Source organism: Lichenostomus cassidix, chromosome 27 (assembly GCF_008360975.1).
Source record: "Lichenostomus cassidix isolate B80296 chromosome 27, HeHo_3.0, whole genome shotgun sequence".
NCBI lineage: Eukaryota > Metazoa > Chordata > Aves > Passeriformes > Meliphagidae > Lichenostomus > Lichenostomus cassidix.
The window spans coordinates 5,262,880-5,285,239 of record NC_139507.1 but is presented as its reverse complement, the minus strand read 5'-3'; the positions used below and the strand labels follow the sequence as shown (position 1 = coordinate 5,285,239).

Here is a 22,360-nt window from a genome sequence, read left to right as displayed (position 1 = left end):
CTTGGCTCGGCGAGCAAAACCAACCCGAGCGGCTCCGGCGGAGCGGCGGCCGGGCGGGGCGGGGAGAGGGGGAATTGTTGGTTTTTCCCGGTTTGTTGGTTTTTCCCGGTTTGTTGGTTTTTCCCCATTTGGCAACTCCGCGCCGGCGGTGACCCGCGCTCCCCCGCCCCTCGGGAAATGGGCGTGGCCTGCTCTAGCCCCGCCCCTCCGCGGCGGGGAGGCTGCTCCGCCATTGGCTGCGCGGCCGATGACGTCGGCGCACTGCGGCGGCTCGGCGCGCTCCCGGCCGTGTCGCTTTAAAGGCGCCGCGCTCGCGGCAGCCCCGGCGGCGGCACCGAGCAGCCGCACGGCCCCGAGCGGCACCGAACCGGGACAGAACAGGCACAGAACCGGCACAGAACCGGGACAGAACCGGCACAGAACGGCACCGAACCGCCCCCGGGCCGCGCTGCCCCCGCGCCGCCCCCGCACGCTCCGGCTCCGGGGCGAACCGGGCGCTCCCGGCACGTTCCGACCCGGTAAGGAGGCGAGCGGCGGCGCCGCGGCGGTACCGGAGATACCGGATACCGGAGATACCGGATACCGGAGATACCGGATCCGCCAGGCTGCTGCCGCACCGGAGGCTCTGCAGCCGGCCGGAGCTCGGATGGTGTCGGTACCGGCGGTGACGAGCCGTTCGGAGCCTGCCGGTACCGGGAGGAGCCAGCCGGGCTGAGCGGCCGGGCTGTACCGGCAGGAGCTCGGGAGGGGCTGGGCGCTACCGGAGCGCAGCCGCTGCCGGCCCGGGGGCACCGGGCGAGATCCGGGATCGGGATCGGGATTGGGATTAGGATCGGGATTTGGGTTTGGGATCGGGACCCGGGGCTGGCTCCCCGAGCCGCCGCCCGCCGGTTTTGGGGCCGAGCCGCGCTCCGGGCAGCTCCGCCGCATTCCCGGCAGGACAACCGGGCAGAGCCCGCGGCGGGGAAAGCTCTGCCGGTGCCGGTGCGGGGAAAGCTCTGCCGGTCCCGGTGCGGGGAAAGCTCTGCCCGGTCCCGGTACGGGGAAAGCTCTGCCGGTCCCGGGGCGGGAATTCGGGGAACGGAGCCGGGCGGGGAGCGGAGCAGCTCCGAGCTCTCCTTCCCAGGGATTCCCAGAAATTCCCTCCTTTCCCGCTCTGGGATCATTCCCGGGAAGGTTTTCCCTCTCGGCTTTTCCCGGGATTTTCCCGGGATTTATTCTGTCCTCAGCTGGAATTCGCTCTAGGTTTGGCTTGGAGTTCATTAAACATAAAAACAACTCAGTGGTTTTTCCGCCCCCAACAACTTTGGGGTTAAAAACGCCCGAATCGGGCAAGAGCCGCGGGGAAAGTGCTCCTGCCCCGGGAATTCTCCCCAAATCCCGATTTTTGGGATTCCTGGGGATCCGCGGGGACCAGGAGCGGCTGGAGGTTCCAACCCTTCCTCCCTCGGCCCCAAAAATCCTGAAATTTGGGGGAAAAACCACCCAGGGAAGGATTCCCGGGAATTTCCCGACCTTAATCCCAAATTCCGGGATTTCCAACCTTTATTCCCGATGGGATCAAGGAGCGATTATCCCGTTTATTTCCTGTCCCGGAGCTCCGGGCTGCGTTTTTGGGAAATGGGAATATTTTAATTGCTTTCCATGGGATCTCCTTTGGGATCGGGAATGGGATCGGGAATGGGATCGGGAATGGGATCTGGGATTTCCCTTCCCGGATCAGGAATGGGATCAGGAATGGGATCAGGGATCTGGGATTTCCCTTCCTGCTGGTTGTACCCAGGGATTCATTCAGCTCTGGGAGATTCCCCAAATTATTTTTTTCCCCTCCTGTTAGGATCAGGGCTGGGAACTCCAAACCCCACAGCTCTGCTTTATGGGGTTGGGATATTTTGCGGCGCTGGATTTGGGGATTTTATGGGATGTCCTTGTCTGTCCCTCTATAGGGGAATCCCAGCAGGGACCCAAACCCTAAATAACGCTGGCAACGCTTTTAGGGCACATTTGGATCCCATTCATCACGGTTTTGGGGTCGGCTTTGGGGTCAGGTTTGGGACTGGTTTTTTTTAAGGCCAGTATTGGGGTTAGTTTTGGGGTCAGCTTTAGGGCAGGTTTTTTAGGGCTGGTTTTTTTTAAGGCCGGTTTTGGGGTCAGTTTTGGGGTTCCTTTTGGGGTCGACTTTGGGGCTGGTTTTTTAGGGTCAGTTTTTGGGGTCAGTTTTTTTAAGGTCGCTCTTGGGGTTCATTTTGGGGTCATTTTTGGGGTTATTTTTGGGGTCAGTTTTGGGGTTATTTTTGGGGTCAGTTTTGGGGTTTTTTTTGGGGTTGTTTTTGGGGTTATTTGGGGTCGGTTTGGCTCCCCCTGCTGACCACAATCCCATCCCAGGAGCCTTTCCATCCCACAAACCCAAACCTTGGGCGCAGAGGAGATTTTTTTGGGGCACTTTCACTCCCTGTGTCCCCAAAATCCCCATCTCGGTGTCCCCACTGTCCCCCAGCCACCCCACAGCCCTTTCCCCACCTCTCCCTCACCTCAATCCCAAATTATTTCCTCCCCACTGCCTCTAACCAAAATTCCCTTCCACATTTAATCCCATTTTTTCCCTCTGTGGCATTTTTTGGCTCCGGATGATGTCTGTAAAAAAAAAACCCTCAATTTTTAATGTTTTTTTCTCCAAACCAACCCGCAGGATTTGGGATTTTTCCATGATTTCTGTGCCTCACTCCTGTGCCAGGTGCCGCTGGGGTTTTATTCCAGCCGAGTCACGGAGAGTTTGTTCCCAAAATAGTTGGATTTGGGATCTGATCCAACCCAATCCCCCACAAATCACCTTCAGGGCTCCTCCTGCTGCTGGGATCATTCCCAGCTCCCATTCCCGACGGGATATTCCCAAATTTCCAGCACCTCGGGGGTTTTTTGGGGTTTTCCCTCACTGTGGATCCCAAATTCTGGGTTTGGAGGTTCTGCTTGGCACATCCCGGCTGGAATTCCCGGAAAATCATCCCAAGGAACATCCCAAACCCATTCCGGCGGGAGGGAATCAGGGATTTGGGGCAGGGCTGTTGTTCCTGGGGTTTTTTCCCATTTCTGGGGTTTTTTCCCATTCCTGGGTTTTTTTCCCATTCCTGGGGTTTTTTCCCATTCCTGGGTTTTTTCCCCATTCCCGGGATTTTTTCCCATTCCTGGGATTTTTTCTCACTCCCAGGATTTTTTCCCATTACTGGGGTTTTTTCCCATTACTGGGGTTTTTTCCCATTCCTGGGGTTTTTTACTGTTCCCAGGGTTCTATGTCATTCCCAGGATTTTTCCAATTCTCAGGTGTTTTCCTTTTTCTGGGTTTTTTTTCCCTATTCTTGGTGTTTTTCCCATTCCCAGCATTTTTCCCATTCCCAAGATTTTTCCCATACCCAGGATTTTTCCCATTCCTAATTTTTTTCCCATTCCAGCATTTTCCCCCCATTCCAAATTTTTTCCCCATTCCCAATTTTTTTTCCCATTCCAGCATTTTTCCCATTCCTGCGATTTTCCCATTCCCCCCTGGGGAATTAGGAAGGCTCAGAGCCATTTTAGGGCTCGAATTCCTCCACCCTGAAACTCGGGAATCCTCCGTGGGAAATCCCAAAAACCCCAAAGATTCCCCATTCCCTGTGTTTGTGTTTGCACAACCCTCAGCCCAGAAATCCCAAAAACCCCAAAAACCCCAAACATTCCCCATTCCCTGTGTTTGTGTTTGCACAACCCTCAGCCCAGAAATCCCAAAAACCCCAAACATTCCCCATTCCCTGTGTTTGCACCCCAGAAATCCCAAAAACCCCAAACATTCCCCGTTCCCTGTCTCCCCACAGCGCTCGGATCGGGATGGTGCTGCCATGAGGAGGTGCTGCCAGGCCCTGGGGCTGCCATGCCTCTGTAAGGTCAGTGCCACTGTCTGTGTCCCCTGTAGGGTCAGTGCCACCATCCCTGTGTCCCCTGTAGGGTCAGTGCCACTGGCTGTGTCCCCTGTAGGGTCAGTGCCACCATCTGTGTCCCCAGGGCACCTCTGCCACCATCCCTGTCCCTGTCCCCATCCCTGTCCCTGTCCCAGGCCAGGCTGTCCATCCCACCCCATGCCAGGTCAAAGGTCAGGCTCGGTGACCCCAGAGCTCTTTCCCAACCCCATTAATCCCATGATCCCATGAAGTTCTGTCCCCACAGCCCTGAGAGGCACAGTGACCTTTGGGATCAGTGTGACCATAATGACCCTTTAGGGCACCATGGGCACAGTGACCTTTGGGATCAGTGTGACCAGAATGACCCTTTAGGGCACCATGGGCACAGTGACCTTTTGGGATTAGTGTGACCATAATGATCCTGTAGGGCACCATGGGCACAGTGACCTTTGGGATCAGTGTGACCATAATGACCCTTTAGGGCAGCAGGGGCACAGTGACCTTTGGGATTAGTGTGGCCACAGAGATCCTTTAGGGCAGGATAAGGGTTTAGGGCTGTGCTGGGTGGATTAACCACCCCCTCCTGGCTGAGGTAGCCCAGGGCTGGCACTGGCCTGCTGGTGGCCACCATGTCCTGACTGACAGTGGGGCATTGTCCTCCCTGGGCAGGGCGTGGGCATGGCCAGTGCCCGGCCTGTGGTGGCCACCACGTCCCAAATAACCCCAGGATATTCTCCTGCATGGTGTGGGCATGGCCAGTGCCCAGCCCATGGTGGCCACCACATCCCAAATAACCCCAGATCTTGTCCCGTTCCCCTGCAGGGCATGGCCAGTGCCCAGTGCCCCTGTGACCACCACATCCCAAATAAAAACCCCAGATCTTGTCCCGTTTCCCTGCAGGGTATGGGCATGGCCAGTGCCCAGCCCATGGTGACTACCACATCCCAAATAACCCCAGGCTGTCCCCTGCAGGGCGTGGGCATGGCCGGCTCGCGGCCGCCGCGGTTCCTGCTGGTGTTCGACTTCGACGAGACGCTGGTGGACGAGAACAGCGACGATTCGGTAGTTCGGGGCCGCGCCGTGCCCGAGGCGCTGCGGCACAGCCCGCCCGGCGCCTCCTACAACGAGCACATGCAGCGCCTCCTGGCCTTCCTGGGCGAGCAGGGCGTGCGCGCCGCCGACTTCAGGGCCATCTACGAGGCCATCCCGCTGTCCCCCGGCATGGCCGAGCTCTTCCAGTTCCTCGCCAAGCACCGCGAGCTCTTCGAGGTCATCCTCATCTCGGACGCCAACACGTTCGGCATCGAGGCCAAGCTGCGGGCGGCAGGAATCCACTCGGCGTTCCGCAAGGTGTTCAGCAACCCGGCCGGCCTGGACCGCCGCGGCTACCTCACGCTGGGTCCTTACCACAGCCACAAGTGCCTTCGCTGTCCTCCCAACATGTGCAAGAGGAAGATCCTCACCGAGTACCTGGCCGAGAGGGCGCGGGAGGGTGTGGAGTTCCAGCGGGTGTTCTACGTGGGTGACGGAGCCAACGATTTCTGCCCGGCCGGGGCTCTGCGGGCGGCGGACGTGGCGTTCCCCAGGAAGGGCTATCCCATGCACAGGCTGATCCAGGAGGTGCAGGAGAAGCAGCCCGGGGCTTTCGCGGCCGCCGCGGTGCCCTGGGAGTCCGGGGTGGAGGTGGCGCGGCACCTGCAGGAGGTGCTGCGCAGGAAGTGCTGAGGGTGGCCTGGGGGTCTCGGGGGTCTCGGCCGCCCTGCGCTGCTCGCTTGGCTCCTCCGGGCTGTTCCTGCCTCTCCCAGCTCCTTCCGCGGTGAATAAAGCACTTTCTGCAGGCTCCTCGCCCCGCCCTGCCCTGCCCTGCCCTGCCGTGGGGACAGAGCTGCGGCCGCGGCTGGACTCTGCGCCCTTCGCCGGCGCCGGTGGGATTTTGGGGAGTTGTTGTTCCCTTTCCCTTCTGAGCTCGAGAGAATTCCTAAAAATCCAGGAGTGATTCCCTGCGGGTTGGGCATGTCCTTCCTGCTGCCTGCTGCCCTCACAGCCCGGCCCTGGCTCCTGATCCAGTTTGGGAAATCAGTTTGGGAATTCAGGCTGGGAATTCAGGCTGGGAATTCCCTGCTCCTGGCCCTGCACATCCCACCTCCGGCTCCTTTCCTCTCCCGGAACCCGCCGGGAATTCAGGCTGGGAATTCCCTGTTCCCCTTCTGCTCCAAAGAGGGGACAATTCCCCCTGACCCAAAAAAGGGGACAATTCCCTCTGACCCCAAAAAGGGGACAATTCCCCCTGACCCCAAAGAGGGGACAATTCCCCCTGACCCCAAAAAGGGGACAATTCCCCCTGACCCCAAAAAGGGGACAATTCCCCCTGACTCCAAAAAGGGGACAATTCCCTCTAACCCCTTCTGCCCCACCGAGTGGACAATCCCCCCTGACTGCCGCTGTCGCGGGAGTGGACAGTGCCCTCTGACCCGGCTGAGAGGTGTCACCCACCCCGGGGGTCCCTGCGGCGCTGTGCCATTGTCACCCCGCGTGCCCACAGGCCAAACCCCCTGCCGTGTCCCCTCCGCGCCGCAGCGTTAATTACCCGTTAATTACCCGTTAATTGCACTCTGCAGGGCGGAGCTCCAGCGCCGCTGTTAGCTCCTCCCGGATTTCTCCACAGCCTTACCACCCCCGAGGGTTTCTGACTCCTCGGAACCCAAAATCCCAGCAGGAAATAACCAAAGCGCCCCGAGTTGTTCCTCTCTCTGCCCCATCCTGTCTGTTCTTCCTCTCCGCGCCCTGTCGGGCTGTGTGGAACTCAAAGCCATGGAATTAAAGGTCCAGATGGATGTTCACAGAGCTCTCTGTATTGCAGACACCGCGAGCTGCTTGTGCCCAGGCAGAGCCTGGGGGAGCAACAGCTCTGATTTGCAGCAAAAAAAAAAATATTATTTATCTTCCCGGGACTGCTGGAAGCTCGGGAATGGGGTGGGAGCAGCAGAGGGGTCAGGGGATGAGTTTGGGGTAGGATTGGGGTTTGGGTCATCCACGGGGACAGCGGGCAGTGGCCTGGGGGTGATGTGCTCCATGTCCAGTGGCCTGGGGGTGCTCTGCAGTGTCCTGGGGGTGCTGTGCTGCCTGTGCAGTGGCCTGGGGGTGCTCTGCAGTGTCCTGGGGGTGCTGTGCTCTCTGTCCAGTGGCCTGGGGGTGCTCTGCAGTGTCCTGGGGGTGCTGTGCTCTGTGTCCGGTGGCCTGGGGGCCCCCCCACCCCCAACCCCCACCACCCCCCCACCCCCACCCTGTCCAGTGTCCTGGGGGTGCTCTGCTCTCTGTCCAGTGTCCTGGGGGTGCTCTGCAGTGTCCTGGGGGTGCTCTGCTCTGTGTCCAGTGTCCTGGGGGTGCTGTGCTCCCTGTCCAGTGGCCTGGGGGTGCTCTCCAGTATCCTGGGGGTGCTCTGCTCTTTGTCCAGTGGCCTGGGGGTGCTGTCCAGTGTCCTGGGGGTGCTGTGCTCCATGTCCATTGTCCTGGGCGGCGATCCAGGGCTGCATCCCCGGGATCAGGCTGTGCTCCTGCTGCTCCCAGCTCGGTGTCCCGAGGACAAAGGGGAGACAGGGACAGGGACAGGGACAGGGACAGGAGGATGCTCTGGGAGCTGTGCCTGCCCTGTTCCCAGCTCCGTGTCCTTGCTCCAAACGGGGGAGAAGGATGGGAGGATATTCTGGGAGGAGCTGTGCCAGCAGTGCTGACCAGCCTTGCTGCAGATCCCTGTGGATTCCCAGCGGTGCCAAAGCCAGAATTCCAAGTGCAGAACTTGGAGTTCCAAGTGCAAAAGCTGGAATTCCAAGTGCAGAACCCAAAATTCCAAGTGCAAAAGCCAGAATTCCAAGTGCAAAAGCTGGAATTCCAAGTGCAAAAGCTGGAATTCCAAGTGCAGAACCCAAAATTCCAAGTGCAAAAGCCAGAATTCCAAGTGCAAAAGCTGGAATTCCAAGGCAAGGGGCAGCAGCCAGAATTCCAAGCACAAAAGCCAGAATTCCAAATCCCAAGTGCAGCAGCCACAATTTCAAGCACAGAACCCAAAACTCCAAGAGCAGAACCCGAAATCCCGAGTGCAGAAGCCAGAGTTCCAAATTCCGAGTGCAAAAGCTGGAATTCCAAGGCGAGGTGCAGCAGCCGGAATTCCAAATGCAGAACCCAAAATTCCCAGCGCAGAACCCAAAATTCTAAGCGCAGAACCCGAAATTCCAAGTGCAGAACCCAAAATTCCAAGTGCAGCAGCCAGAATTCCAGGGGCAGCAGCAGGAATTCCAAGCACAGAACCCAAAATTACAAATGCAGAACCCTAAACTGCAAGTGTAGAACCCAAAATTGCAAGCGCAGAACCCAAAATTCCAAGTGCAAAAGCCAGAATTCCAAGCGTAGAACCCAAAATTCCAAGTGCAGAAGCCAAAACTGCAAATGCTCAGAGGGCTCAGAGGGGCTCAGAGGGGCTGCACGTAGTTCCCGGGGAACAGCCCTGTCCCCTCCCCTGTCACCCCCTCGCACCAGCCGTCCGAGTGGCGCCGGGTGACAAACAGGACAGCGCCAGGCTCCAGGGACAGCTCCGTGTCCTTCTGCCGCGTGTAGGGGAACAGAGCCACCGCTGCGGGAGGGGACAGGGCTGTGTGTCACCGCGGGGACAGGAGGTGGCACTGCTCCGGGTGTGGCTCAGGGGATTTGGGGTGCTGTACCTTTCTCCAGGTAGCTCTCCGGGGCCCACGGTGGCTCCTCGGTGGCAGGAGGGGGTGGCAGGTCCTCGAAGCTGGGGACAGCTGATGGTGGTGGTGGTGGTGGCAGCTCGAGGTCATCGGGGGCTGTGAGACACCAGAGGGGTGAGGGATGGGTGGCTTTGTGGGGGACAGGTCAGGGGACACAGCCCCCGTGTCCCCAGGATGTCACACACAGCCCCAGAATGGTCACACACAGCCCCTGCTGTGTCCCCAGGATGTCACACACAGCCCTGCTGTGTCCCCAGGATGGTCACACACTGTCCCCATGTCCCCAGGATGTCACACACAGCCCCCACTGTGTCCCCAGGATGGTCACACACAGCCCCCACTGTGTCCCCAGGATGGTCACACACAGCCCCTGTGTCCCCAGGATGTCACACACAGCCCCTGCTGTGTCCCCAGGATGTCACACACAGTTCCCATGTCCCCAGGATGTCACACACAGCCCCCACTGTGTCCCCATGGTCCCCCGGAGCACTGAGCACTCACCTGGGGACAGGAGCTCAGCTGGGGGCACAGCCAGGTCCCCTGGAGGTGGTGGCAGCAGGTCCCCCGGGAGAGGTGGTGGCGCTGGGATGGCACCTGCAGGTGCTGGGGGTGGCCCAGGAGGGGGCGGTGGCAGCAGGGGTGGCCCAGGAGGGGACGGTGGCAGCAGGGGTGGCCCTGGAGGGGACGGTGGCAGCAGGGGTGGCCCCAGCAGGGGTGGTGGAACAGGAATTCCTTCTCCAGGAGCTCCGCTGGAGCTGGAGGTGCAGCAATGGCAGTGTCAGGGCAGGGCTGGCTCTGTCCCCTCCCCGAGCACAGACATTGTCCCCTGGCAGGACCAGGTGCCACCAGCCGTGGGCACCATGGGACAGGGACCCTGCAGCTGTGTGCCAACCCTTCCCACCCCCTGTCCCATTTCCCCATCATTTCCCATAATTTCCCATCATTTCCCCTTCATTTCCCCATCATTTCCCATCATTCCCCCATTATTTCCCATCATTATTTCCCATCATTATTTCCCAGTCATTTCCCATAATTTCCCATCATTATTCCCCATAATTCCCCATCATTTCCCATAATTATTTCCCATCATTTCCCATCCTTTCCCATCATTTCCCTTTTCCCCAAGAGGATATTCTCCCTCTGAACACTTCCAGGGCAGCAAATCCCCCAAATCCCTCATTTTCTCCCCAAACCCCTGAACTCCCCGGGCTCTCCCGGCACCTGAGGGACGCCAGCGAGGAGGATGAGGATGAAGAAGAAGCCGCCGAGAGTTTCCCCTCGGGCACCACGGGCGGCTGCACGGGCTCGGGGGCGCGGCTGCTCCTCCTGCAGGGGAAATGTCGCCGGTGTGTCACCGGAGCGAGGCCACCGTGCCACCGCGGGGGGACAGGCAGGACAGCCCCGCCGTGTCGCCGCTCACCCCAGCGATCCTGCCGCCTGCGCCGAGCAGCTCTTGGTGCTTTTCCGAGCCAGGGTGCCCGTGCGGGACAGCTGCGTGCTGGTGTCCTGCGGGGTGGGGACAGGGACACCGCGGCGGTGACAGCGGCTGTCGCAGGGCAGGGACAGCCCCGCCCCGGAGGGGAGGCAGGGCTGGGGAGGATGGTTGTGGGGCTGTGGGGCCGGACGAGGAGCAGACACCGTGGGAACGGTGAGAACCGCGGCGCCACTTCCTCAGCGGGGCTGTGGGGCCCTGAAACCCTCCTGGGGCTGCTTTATGGGGTGGGGAAAGATCAGTGGGGTTCATGGGGCCCTGAAACCCTCCTGGGGCTGCTTTATGGGGTGGGGAAAGATCAGTGGGGTTCATGGGGTCCTGAAACCCTCCTGGGGCTGCTTTATAGGGTGGGGAGGGATCAGTGGGGTTCATGGGGCCCTGAAACCCTCCTGGGGCTGCTTTATGGGGTGGGGAGGGATCAGTGGGGCTGAGAGACCTCCAAACCCTCCTGGGGTGCCTTATGGGGTGGGGAAGGATCAGTGGCACCCTGAACCTTCCTGGGGGCACCTTCCAGAACTGGAAGAGGATCAGTGGGGCTGAGAGACCTCCAAACCCTCCTGGGGTGCCTTATGGGGTGGGGAAGGATCAGTGGTGTTCATGGGGCCCTGAACCCTCCTGTGGGCACCTTCCAGAACTGGAAGAGGATCAGTGGGGCTGAGAGAGCTCCAAACCCCTCCTGGGGGTGTCTTATGGGGTGGGGAAGGATCAGTGGGACTGAGAGAGCTCCAAACCCTCCTGGGGTGCCTTATGGGGTGGGGAAGGATCAGTGGGGCTGAGATGCCCCCAAACCCTCCCGAGATGCCCCCAAACCCTCCCGAGATGCCCCTCTGGAGCCGTGCAGCCCTGTGGGGTTCCAGGCTCTCACCCTGACGCCGTGGCCGATGTGGTCGAGGGCGCTGAAGTTGAGGGGTTTCCTGTAGTAGGGCTCCAGCACAGGGGGGCTCTGGGGAGCCACGACCTGCTGGTGGCTCAGGAACCTCCTGGGGACAGTCAGCGAGCCGATCTCGCGGCGGGACACCTTCTCCTTGTGCATGTCCACCCTCTGCAGGGGACAGTGTCCCTGAACTCCTGTCCAGTCTGTCCCCACGGGACACCTTCCTGTGCATGTCCACCCTCTGCAGGTGACAGTGTCCCTAATGCCCTTTCCCAGGCTCTCCCCGTGTGACACCTTCTCCTGGAGGATGTCCACCCTCTGCGCAGGGGTGACACTGTCCCTAAACCCTGTCCAGTCTGTCCCCACAGAGGGGCTGCTAGGAGGGTCCCCAAAGCCTTTTCCCAAGCCCACCCCACAGAGGGGCTGCTGTGAAGGTCCCCAAGCCCTCTCCCCAAGGCCACCCCACAGAGGAAGGTCCCACCTGGGCCACGCAGGTGACATCAGCCTCCACCTGGCGCAGCTGGGCAGCCTGCAGGTCCAGCAGGCGCAGGAAGGCGCTGGCCAGGCTGCTGACCTGGTAGGTGACACTGGCCAGGGACTGTGTGCTCAGGGCCATCGTCTCCTCCAGAGCCTTCCTCTTGTCACCAGCCTGCGGGGACAGGGGACAGAGCCGGTGTGGGACAGGCACTGGGGACACTTCCTTCTGCTTTCCAAATGCCTCAGACTTCCCCTGGCTGAGCCACAGGGGCAGGGAGAGTACCAGAGATGGGGATGGAGTGGGATTCCTCCATGGGATCCTCCATGGGATTTGATGTGCCAGCAGGCTGTGGAGGTCAGTGAGTGCCCAGCTCAGCCTCTGGCCACCCCTGGACAGCAGGGGTGTCACGTGTGGGACACCTGGCAGTGCCACCAGCTGTGCTGGGGACGCTGTGGCAGTTCTGGAAATAGCTCAGAGCGTTTCCCCTTCGGTTCTGCCCCAGTGGCCCAAACCCTCGTGCCAGCACGGCCACAGCCACGGGCTGGGTGACACTCACAGGGACCTCCCCGGCTGACAGGGCCACAAGGAGCATTTCCCCTCTCATTTCATCCCCAAAGCTCTGCCCCGTCCCTCAGTGGGGACAGGCAGGGAGGAAGAGGAGGATGAGGAGGAAGAGGAGGTGCCACCAGCAGAGCTTCATGCTCACCCTGTGTGTGCAGCCATGCCTGGTGGCACCTCTGCCACCCTGCAGCAGCCCAGGACTCGCTGCTGTCCCCAGCTGTCACCCACGGCTTCTCCAGAGGCACCTGGGGAACCTCCCTGCACCCCAAACCTGCCCTGAGAGCTGCTGTGGAGCAAGAGGAGAAACCTCCTTCCATCCCAAACCTGCCCTGAGAGCTGCTGTGGAGCAAGAGGAGAAACCTCCTTCCATCCCAAACACACCCTGAGAGCTGCTGTGGAGCATGAGGAGAAACCTCCTTCCATCCCAAACACACCCTGAGAGCTGCTGTGGAGCACGAGGAGAACTTTCCCTCCATCCCAAACACACCCTGAGAGCTGCTGTGGAGCACCAAACCCCTCGAGAACCCTCTGTCCATCCCAACCCCACCAGGAGAGCTGCTGTGGGGCACGAGGAGAGCTCTCCCTCCATCCCAAACCCGCTGCAAGAGCACAAGGAGAGCTCTCCCTCCATCCCAAACCCGCTGTCAGAGCACGAGGAGAGCTCTCCCTCCATCCCAAACCCGCTGTAAGAGCACGAGAAGAACTCTCCCTCCATCCCAAACCCGCTGCAAGAGCACGAGGAGAACCCTCAGCACCAGGAAAACGCACCGCAGGGCTGCAGGGGCAGCAGGGCTGGGAACCAGCGGAGATGCTCAGACTGCCAACCCCGAGGGGAGGACAAAACCTTCCCCCAGCACCCCTGGGGACACCGCGGGCCTGTCCCCCAGCCCGGCCCGGCCCTGACCTGCAGGTAGTTGCCGTGGCAGTAGTCAGCCACCCGGAGCAGGTTGCCGTGCTGCTCCCGCAGCAGCTGGCGGCCCGCGGGGATGTCGCTGTGCCGCAGCCGCTCCAGCTCCGACATCGCGCGGCCTCGCCTCGCACTTCCTCCCCCCGGCCCGTTTTGAAGCCCTGGCGGTGCTGACGCAGGGCTCCGGGCGCCACCGTGTCCCCGACAGCCCCGGGGACACCCCGCCCTGCCCGGAGCGGTGGGGCCGGCGGGAGGAAGCCTTGGCCCCGCGAGGGACGGGTGTGGGGCAGCCCCCGGCGTGGGGAAGGATGTGAGTCACGGGGGAGCGGCGGGGAGAAAGGATCCTAAACGATCCCGACCCCAAAACCATCCCGACCCCACAAGGATCCTGATCCCCATCCCCATCTCTGCCACCTCCACCCACCGACGCAGAGCCACCGCTGCCCTCGCGGGGCTTGGGGCAGAGCCAGGCTCGGGCACATCCCGGAATCCAGGGAACATTCCCTGCCCTTGGCGGGGAGCCTGATCGAGGCGAAGGGAAGGGAATGTTCCTTGGATCCCTGGATGCTGCCGGTGCCAGGTGCTCCTCCCTGCGACAGCCCCACGTGCATCCCGTGCGGCATCTGGTGGGGTGACCTTCGAGTGACCTCCGAGTGACCGCCGGGAGTGCCCAGTGACCACCGTGCGCCCCCCGAGTGACCCCCGGGTGTGCCCAGGGACCACTGCGTGCTCCCCGAGTGCCCCCTAAATGTCCCCAAGTGCCCGTCCTGCCCTCGCTGGGGACGCCGTGTCCTTCCCGCTGCTTGCCCAAGGACCTTTCACATCCCCGCGGGCGAGGCCGCAGGAAATTCCCACTTCTTGCTTGGAAAGCACCTCCGCCCTCTCCTCCTCCTCCTCCTCCTCCTCCTCCACCCGCAGGTGCTTCCTTGGGGCCCCCAGGCTCTGTCCCCAGCCGCGGTGGCCCCGGTGGCCCCAGGTCGAGGGAAATGATGGATTTCCTGCACCCAGAGCAGCCCCCAGACCCAGTTCCCCTCCCAAACTGGGGGAAGCTGCCGTGACCCTCAGCGGTCATCCCGGCACTGCGGCCAGCATCCGGCCACCCGAGGGCTCAGCCAGCCCTGGGGGCTGCCCAGGTGGCCCAGCTGGACCCTCACCCACCCTTCCTGCCCCTCCCCGTGCCCCCCTCGATTAGCCTGGGCTTTGGGGCTAATTCCCAACACCTGACCAGCTTAATGTCCTGAGTCCATTATCAGCTTAAGGAGCAAAGACATCTGCTCCGCCGCCCTCCGCAGAGCCCCAGGAGCCTCCGGCTGGGGCAGGAGCAGCATCTCCCCTCCATGGGGCTCTGAGCGGCGCCAGGGCGCACAGGGGAGCCCCCCCGGGCCCCCCAGGTGAGTGGCTTTGCTGCCTGCAGGTGGGTTTTGGGGCTCACCTGGATTGGGAGGTGCTTTGTCCCCATTTCGGGCTCCTCGGGGAGCTCCTGTCCTGAGGGATTTGTGTCCCACGAGGCACACAAGCCGTGGGTTTTGTGGGAGGAAAAGTTGGGTTTTCCCAACCTCCACAGTCCCAAAAATTTCAATTTTCCACCCTTTCAGAGGTGTGGAAACAGTCGAGTCCAGGCTGATGGATCATAATCCATGCTGTAAAAACCTGGAGGAAATAAAGAGCAGAATGTGTTTAATTCCTCAGGAAAGCTGGGAAGACACAGCACACTGCTCTGGACCATTGGGGGATTCAATCCCACTGGGGACAGAGCAATAATCCCAATAACGAGCTGCTCCCCTGCAGTTCCAGGGCAAAATGGCTCAGGACATGACAGAGAAGGAGCTGCTGAAGATGGAGCTGGACCAGCTGAAGAAGGAGGTGAAGAACGAGAGGCAAATGGTGAGTTTTGAGTTCCCCACTCCAGCCAGGGATGACTTTCCCTCCTGAAGCCAAGGGGAAGAACCCCAAACCCTGAAATCCACCCTCAAACCCAGGCAGGAGCACCTGCACTGCCCCTCTGCCCGCCAGGCCAGCACTTCCCTCAGCCCCAGAGCCCAGCAGCTCCAGCCCCACACCTCACAGGTGGCTGTGGCACCCCAGGGATCATTTGGGACACCCCAGGGATCATTTGGGACACCCCAGGGATCATTTGGGACACCCCAGGATCATTTGGGACACCCCAGGATTATTTGGGACACCCCAGGGATGCTCTGCAACACCCCAGGAATCATTTGGGACACCCCAGAGATGCTCTGAGACAACCTATTCCATGTGGGATGTTCCTGCCCACGGTTCCCGTCTCCCACTGCACCTGGCAAGGTGTCCATGGCACCCCAGGGATTATTTGCGACACCCCAGGGGTGCTTTGGGACACGTCACAGATTATTTGGGGCACCCCAGCATTATCTGGGACACCCCAGCATTATCTGGGACACCCCAGGGATGCTGTGGGACACTCCAGGGATGTTCTGGGACACCCCAGGGATGCTGTGGGACACCCCAGGGATGCTTTGGGACACCCCAGACAACACCCACACCCCACCCACACCCCCCCACCCCACCCACCACCCAACCACACCCCAGGGATGTTCTGGGACACCCCAGGGGTGCTGTGGGACACCCCAGGGATGTTTTGGGACACCCCAGGGATGTTTTGGGACACCCCAGGGATGCTTTGGGACACCCCATTCCATGTGGTCACTCCCAGCCGCAGTTCCTCTGTCCCAGCTGCCCCGCGGGCTGTGTAGGGCGCAGATCCCATCCCATTATCCCATCCCATCCCACACCGGGAACATCTCCTTCCCTGGCAGGTCTCCAAGACCGGCAAGGAGATCAAGGAGTACATCGAGTCCATGGCGGGCGAGGACCCGCTGCTCAAGGGCGTTCCCGAGGACAAGAACCCCTTCAAGGAGAAGGGAGGCTGCACCATCAGCTGACCCCGCCGGGATGTTCCCCCGAGCCTTCCAGGACTCTTGGCAGGATCCTGCTTTCCCTCTAGGCACCGCCGAGCCCAGAACCAAACCCTAGCGCAGTTAAAGGACGGCGAAGGAACGAAAAGAAGCAAAAAAAAAAACCAGAGAAAAAAAGCAAAAAATCCCCAAATGCCACCCCTCCCTGCCGCCGGGGCTGAGCTCCGTCCGCTGCAGCGCTTGCGGTCTCACGGCTGAGCTTTGGTTTCCCACGGGCAAAAAGCAAAACTTCTGCATTTTTCGCAGCCCGAGCAGGCTGGGGGTGATGGAAAACCGAGCTGGGTCTGCTCGGAGCCACCCCAGAGCCTCGGCATTCCCACCGGCACAGCCCATCCCGCTGCTCCAGCCATCGGGAGCTTCATTCCCAAATCCCAAATCTCCCAGAGCTGCTGCCCATCCCTCCCGGGATCCACCCGGGATCGGGCACGGCGAGGAGCGAGACGCCACCAGCCCAGCACTTCCTCCCGGCTTCGCTTCCTCCCCTGGAAAGCCCCGCAAAAGCCGTGGGAAATCAGCTGGTGACAGTGGTGTCACCTCCCCGGGGCGGCTGGGAGCTCTCCAGCCCTGAGCAAGCCCGTGATCCTCTTGTTCCCAGGTTTTTTTAGGACAAATTTAACCTCCTGCTCGGCAGGAAAAAGGCAGGGCGCAGCCAGCTCCTGAATCCAGCGGGGGAGATTTGTGGGGTTTGGCGTTTGGAGCTGTTTTGCTTTTTAGAAATCCATTCCAGCTCCACCGAATCTCCGGGGGAACTCTCCCCAAACTGCCCCAGACCAAGAGAAGCGGCAGCAATTTTAATTTCTGGGTCCCTCAGGGAGCTGTCCCTGCTGTCCCCATCCCAGAGGAGCAAACCTCTTCCTCCCAGACCGCCCTGGGATTGGTTTAAATCCAAGGAAATACCTCTGGATCCCTCCTGGAGCAGTGTTTTCCCGCCTGCTGGATCTCTGTTCAGCCTCACCTATGGTTCACCACGAGAAAAAGGCACTTCAGACACCCTGAAAAGGGGAGGATAAGATGTAAGGAAGGGGATTTTCCTCAGGCAGGGGTTTCTCCCACTCCCCTGAAGCCAGAACTCCCCTCCCTGCGTCTCCCTGGCCCCCAGAAAATCCCCAAATCGAGGTGGTTTTGTTCTTTCTCGCAGATGCTTAATAAGCCCTCCAGCGCCACCACGGCCTCTGTCTTTCTTGCAGGAAATACTCTTTAAAAAAATAGAGTTTCTGGGCTTTCTTTTCAATCTAAAGTGGCCTTTAGTTGTCACAGCTCCAGACCTCACCTTCAACTCACCAGTCCCCAGTGTTGGGTTTTGAGTGATTGTCTTGGATTAATGATAGATTTTTTAGGTGGAGAGCGCTCTGAGCAAACGCCTCCTCCGAGATCCAAGGGCTCTGACACCCAATCCCCCACCCACAACAGAATTTCTTAGATGAAAATGAACAAAAAACTATTTATTTATAACAAAACCACGCAGAGTGCCCTGCAAGGCACAGGGGAAGGGGAGAAGAGGGGAAAAGGAGTTATTAAACCTGATTAAACTGCTGGTGTACCTTAGTGTCCTTTTCCTCAGATGTAGTTTCTCCTCTCCAGGCTCCTGGGATTATCATAACATCACTCCAAGACAGGGCCTTTTGGGGTTATTTAAAGCCCTTTTTGGGTTTTTTCAGACCTTTTTGGGGCATTTTTGGGCTCTTTTTTGTAGGGATCAAGCAAACCATGGGCTGGGAGCTCTGGGAATGGCCTGTCCCCACTTTCCAGCAATGCCTTTTCTTTTTAGTTCATTTCTCGACGTCTTCGGGGCTAAGGGGAGTGGGGTGGGATTTCCTAAAGATGGAAGAAAAACAAAATTAAAAAAAAAATTGTAAAAAAGTGAAAAAAAGTTTTAAAAAAGCCATTCCTGGGCAGGGCATGGAGGGAGGAGCTGAGCAGCCCTCAGAGAGGCTGGGCTGTCCATGTGGCTGTACAGCTGTAGGAGCAGCAGAATAAACACACTGAGAGGAGTGGAAACAAAGCTACTGCCTTCCGACTTGTCTTTGGGGTTTTTGGGGGTTTTGGGGTGGGTTTGAGGTTTTTTCTGGGGCCTTCTTTGGCCTTTTTTTGGGCTATATCACAAGGAATTTTGTCCCCACATCCACCTGTCCTAAGGCCTGTCAAGGCCTGAGCATGGATAAAACACAAATTCCCCTCTTCCAGCCTCTTTTTTTGGGACTTTTTGGGCTTTTTAGAGCCTTTTGGGGTTTTTTTGGGCTTTTGGAGTGTTTTTAAGGGTTTTCTGGGGCCTTATTTTGGGTTATATCATAAGGAATTTCTTCCCAACATCCACCTGTCCTGAGGCCTGTCAAGGCCTGAGCGTGGATCAAACACAAACTGTCCTCTTCCAGCCTCTTTTTAGGGCCTTTTTGGGTTATTTAGAGCCTTTTTTTTGGTTTTTTAGACTTTTTTTGGCTTTGGGTTTTTTTGGGGGGTTTTCTGGGGTCTTCTCTGTCATTTTTCTGTGTTGTGTCCCAAGGAATTTCTTCCCCTCATCCACCCGCCCTCAGGCCTGTTGTGGCCTGAGCATGGATCAAACACAAACTGCCCTCTTCCAGCCTCTTTTCAGGGACTTTTTGGGTTATTTAGAGCCTTTGGAGGGGGTGGGGGGAGGTTTGGGGCCTTTTTGCCATTTTCTGTCTGTGTGGCATTCCATATTCCCAGAAATTCCAGACTGCTGGAGATTTGGCTTTGATGGAGATTCCAAATTCCCGGGGATTCTACACTCCCAAAGATTCCAAATTCCAGGAGATGTAGCACTGCTGGATATCCCAAAATTCTGGGAATTCTGTACTCTCAGAAATTCCAGACTGCTGGAGATTTGGCTGTGGTGGAGATCCCGAATTCCTGGGGATTACATCATCCCAGAGATTCCAAACTCCTAAAGAGAGATGGGGCATTGCTGGATATCCCAAAATTCTGGGAATTCTGTACTCCCAGATATCCCAAATTCCCAGGGATTCCATCATCCCAGAGATCCCAAATTCCAGGGGATTCCACACTCACAGATATTCCAGTCTCCTGGAGGTGGGGCACTGCTGGATATCCCAAAATTCTGCTAATTCTGTACTCCCAAAGATCCCAAACTCCAGGAGATTCAGCTCAGTTTGTTGCCATCACCATCACAAATCCCCTGATGGATAAATTCCCCCTCATCCCCCATTAACACAACCCTGAACCTGCATCTCCCTAATAATTAATTAATCAATCAATCAAATTTATCAATTAATCAGCAAAGCAAACACCTCTGGCTTCTCCTCCACCTCCTCCCCCTGCTCCATAAAAACCCCAGGAAAACCCCAGCTCGGCTCCATTCATTCCCTCCCAAACCACCCCAACACCTCTTTTATTTTTGTTTTCCCTAATTTTTGCTGCTGTTTCATCTCCCGGGAGTCTCTGCCAGGCTCCTTCCCCCGCTCGGAGACGGCGTGGGATGGGGAGAGCTCCGAGTGACGAGCGAGCGTTTCCTCTCCGGGGGAGCGCGGGTGACAGCGAGGTGGCAGCGGCTGCCATCTGTGCCACCACCCCGGCCCGGGGACACCGCATTGTTCCCGGGATTATTCCTTATTTTTATTATTCCTGTATTTTCTGTGTATTTTTCCTTGGGAAAAGCAAGCCACGAGTGGATTTAGGAGCCCCGGAGGTGACAGCGAGGTGGCAGTGGCTGCCATCTGTGTCACCATCCCAGCTCGGGGATACCGGATTATTCCCGGGATCATTCCCGGGATCGGGGGAATTGAAAAAACTGGGGGGAAATACTAGAAAAAGAAAAAAAAAAATTGAAAATTTTTTTGGAAAATACTGAAAAAAGGAATTGAAATAATTGGGGGAGGAATGCCGAAAAAAGAAAAAGAAAAAAAAAGAAAAAAGGGGGGGAAGAAAACACTGAAAAAAGGCAAAAAGAATTTAAACATTTGGGGGAAAAAAGAAGAAAAATGGGGGGAAAATGAAGAAAATGGAAGGCAGCTGGGAATGGGCTCAGCACAGAGACTCACAGGATTTTGGGCACAGGATGCAGAATTCCTGCTCGCATTCCCTGGAATCCTCCTCCCCTCGTGGCCGGGAAGTTGCTCCATGCTGGTTTTTGGGGAGCCTGGATTGGGAATGATGGATCCGAGCTCCGGGCTGGGATCCCTGCAGCCTTTCCCGGGATGTGGAGGGGTGGGACGGGAGTTTGGATATTCCTAGGAAACCCCAGGAATCCTCCAGAAAACCCCGGGAATCCTCCAGGAAAACTCGGGAATCCTCGGGCAGGGCAGACATGAGCTCAGTGCTGGGTTTATGAACATGCAGGGCTGTTTTACTGATCCATGGATGTTTTCCCAATCCAGGGCTGTTTTCCCAATCCCAGGATATTTTCCCAGTCCAGGGCTATTTTCCCAATCCAGGGCTGTTTTCCCAATCCAGGGCTGTTTTCCCAATCCCAGGGTATTTTCCCAATCCAAGGATGCACTTCCAGGCCCAAGTTGTTCCACAGCAAGGCAGGATCCAGTAGAAAACAATCCCAAGTTTTCCATGCTCAGGGATCCCATAAAAACCCCTCTGCGGCTGCTGGTGAGGATGGAAATTTGTTTTCCTGGAGCTTGGAAATCCTTGGCTTGAAGGATCCAAAGAGCTCTTGAATGGAATTGAGGAGGGAACAAACCCAGGATTGTCACCTAGGATGATGAAGGTGACATTTCAGGGCTCAGCTGATATTTCCAGAGCATTCCAGGCCTTCCAAGGAACCCGGGCTTGGATTTGGGAAGAGATCCCGGCTCTCCATCCCTCATTCCCTGGGAGCGATGAGGAGCCGAGGCCTGGAGCGCGACATGGATTGGAGTTAAATAATTCACTCCGGGAGTTGGGAATGCGGGCGGGAGGAGGCTGGGAAGGAATGCCGGGAACAGCCCCGGGCGCAGGGCAGCGCCGGGAGAGCAGGGAGAGACCCTGGCAGGCGGCGGAGAGATGGGAAATGTGGATTTGGGAGGATTTGGGAGCGGCGGAGGAGGAGATGGAGGTCCTGCGGGGTAGAAGGGGTTGGGGGTGCTCTGCTGTGGGCACGGGGGGCGGAGGGGGAAGGGGGTGGGTGAGGGTATTCCTGCCTGAATTCATGCCTGAATCCCTGTTTCAATCCCTGTCTGAATCCCTGCCTGCATCTCTGCCCGAATCCCTGTCCGTATCCCTAACCGAATTCCAGCATCATCCCTGCCCGAATTCCTGCCTGAATTCCTGCCCTCATCCCTCCCCAAATCCCTATGCCCAAATTCCCGTCCTCATCCCCATCCTCATCCCTGCCCAAATTCTTGTCCTCTTCCCTGCCTCCATCCCTACCCAAATCCCTGCCCGAATTCCTGCCTGAATCCCCACTTTCATCCCTGCCCAAATCCCTGCTGAGGGGAAGTGAGGATTTCCCCCGTTTTCCCAACAATTCCCATGGAATCTGCTGCACAGGTACCTTCGGCAACGTTCCCATCCCTCAGGGCGCCCTTCTCCCCCTGCTCCCCAAATCCCCGGGGTGCTGATCCCACCCTTTTTATCGGGAGCTCTTCCCTTTGCCAACCCCCAGCATTCCAGGGCTGTCCGAGGGATCCCCACCAGCCAGGGGGAACTTCCCTGGGAGTAAAACTTGCCAGAAATTGTTGGGAAGAGGGAATATAGGCCACGGGGGAGAGAGAGAGCGGGGTTCATCCCTTTTCTCCCTTGGGGTGACGGAAAAGCTCAGCCTCGGGAAGAGCAAGGAATCCCATGGGATGCCCAGGTTGGATCCAGCGCTGTCCACAGAGGCTGGGGGTGCAACGGAGACCCCAAATCCCAGGGAATCGCTCAGGTGGGAGACAATTCCAGGAGCTGGGATCTCTCCTCCTGCCTCCGGAGTCTCCCTCTGTTCTTCCTCCCTTCCCTGTGACATCTCCCGGGGTGGCTCCAAGCTTTGTCCCCAGTTCTCAGGGACATCCTGGGTGGCTGCGCACCCCCGGCACGGCGCTGCCTCCATCCCGACGAGTCCGGGATCTTTTCCTTCCCAATTAACTCCCAACCTGACGGAAATCCTTCATTTGCACTTCAAAGCGCTTTGCAGCAAATCCTCCCGAGCCTGGCGCTGGCGTTCGGGATTTTTCCGGGGCTCTGTTTGCGGCAGATCCCGCTGCTCTCCCACCCGAAGGTGACATTCCAGCGGCTGTTTTCCTTCCCCAGGCCACGCACCGTGCGATTCCCGGGCAGGAATTCCGATGGGAACGGCCCCTGAGCGGCCCTGTGCCTGCCCAGCATTGGCCTCCCAAAATATCCCAAAATTATCCCAAAAAATCCCAGGCCTGTGGTGCATTTTGAGCCCCAGTTCCTGCCCCAAAAGTGGGAATTTCCTGGAATTTCGGCATCCCAAGGGTGCCAGGAGTCTGTCCGTCCACTCCCGGATATCTCCAG

General features: G+C 58.5%; 3 protein-coding genes and 2 long non-coding RNA genes across 11 annotated transcripts; 2 read left to right on the top strand and 3 right to left on the bottom strand.

Annotated features, from left to right (window-relative positions):
• Positions 1 to 258: 258 nt before the first annotated feature.
• PHOSPHO1 (phosphoethanolamine/phosphocholine phosphatase 1) lies at positions 259 to 6,769 on the top strand. Its single transcript, XM_085083506.1, has 3 exons — positions 259 to 518; positions 3,846 to 3,914; positions 4,902 to 6,769. The coding sequence occupies exons 2-3, from the start codon at positions 3,870 to 3,872 to the stop codon at positions 5,652 to 5,654; spliced, it is 798 nt and encodes a 265-aa protein (XP_084939632.1). The 5' UTR covers positions 259 to 518; positions 3,846 to 3,869; the 3' UTR covers positions 5,655 to 6,769.
• On the bottom strand, positions 2,724 to 3,337 carry LOC146426757 (uncharacterized). The gene is made up of 2 exons (XR_014856694.1): positions 3,241 to 3,337; positions 2,724 to 3,182 (listed from the first exon to the last, which is right to left on the bottom strand). It is a non-coding gene; the product is annotated as an uncharacterized LOC146426757 (long non-coding RNA).
• LOC146426755 (uncharacterized) lies at positions 6,760 to 8,370 on the bottom strand. Its single transcript, XR_014856703.1, has 2 exons — positions 7,207 to 8,370; positions 6,760 to 7,126 (listed from the first exon to the last, which is right to left on the bottom strand). It is a non-coding gene; the product is annotated as an uncharacterized LOC146426755 (long non-coding RNA).
• A 17-nt stretch (positions 8,371 to 8,387) lies between these two features.
• On the bottom strand, positions 8,388 to 17,015 carry ABI3 (ABI family member 3). Of its 7 annotated transcripts, none has more exons than XM_085083479.1 (9): positions 16,835 to 17,015; positions 14,416 to 14,633; positions 11,519 to 11,686; positions 11,029 to 11,205; positions 10,092 to 10,177; positions 9,893 to 9,997; positions 9,173 to 9,426; positions 8,645 to 8,767; positions 8,388 to 8,574 (listed from the first exon to the last, which is right to left on the bottom strand). In XM_085083479.1, exons 2-9 carry the CDS (start codon positions 14,440 to 14,442, stop codon positions 8,396 to 8,398), a joined length of 1,119 nt encoding a protein of 372 aa, XP_084939605.1. In that variant the 5' UTR covers positions 14,443 to 14,633; positions 16,835 to 17,015; the 3' UTR covers positions 8,388 to 8,395. The 7 variants fall into 7 exon arrangements, with proteins under 7 accessions (XP_084939605.1, XP_084939606.1, XP_084939607.1 ...); XM_085083480.1 differs by lacking the exon at positions 16,835 to 17,015 and adding an exon at positions 15,755 to 15,820; XM_085083481.1 differs by lacking the exon at positions 14,416 to 14,633.
• GNGT2 (G protein subunit gamma transducin 2) lies at positions 13,448 to 15,914 on the top strand. The gene is made up of 3 exons (XM_085083535.1): positions 13,448 to 14,374; positions 14,772 to 14,867; positions 15,779 to 15,914. The coding sequence occupies exons 2-3, from the start codon at positions 14,784 to 14,786 to the stop codon at positions 15,902 to 15,904; spliced, it is 210 nt and encodes a 69-aa protein (XP_084939661.1). The 5' UTR covers positions 13,448 to 14,374; positions 14,772 to 14,783; the 3' UTR covers positions 15,905 to 15,914.
• Positions 17,016 to 22,360: the final 5,345 nt, after the last annotated feature.

Coding starts and splice junctions, on each gene's coding strand:
- ABI3 (XM_085083476.1), bottom strand. CDS start 13,097: ATGTCGGAGCTGGAGCGGCTGCGGCACAGCGACATCCCCGCGGGCCGC. Junction 11,687..12,980: donor GCCACGGCAACTACCTGCAG/GTCAGGGCCGGG, acceptor CTGTCCCCGCAG/GCTGGTGACAAGAGGAAGGC. Junction 9,998..10,091: donor CAGGCGGCAGGATCGCTGGG/GTGAGCGGCGAC, acceptor TTTCCCCTGCAG/GAGGAGCAGCCGCGCCCCCG.
- PHOSPHO1 (XM_085083506.1), top strand. CDS start 3,870: ATGAGGAGGTGCTGCCAGGCCCTGGGGCTGCCATGCCTCTGTAAG. Junction 3,915..4,901: donor GGCTGCCATGCCTCTGTAAG/GTCAGTGCCACT, acceptor TGTCCCCTGCAG/GGCGTGGGCATGGCCGGCTC.
- GNGT2 (XM_085083535.1), top strand. CDS start 14,784: ATGGCTCAGGACATGACAGAGAAGGAGCTGCTGAAGATGGAGCTGGAC. Junction 14,868..15,778: donor TGAAGAACGAGAGGCAAATG/GTGAGTTTTGAG, acceptor CTTCCCTGGCAG/GTCTCCAAGACCGGCAAGGA.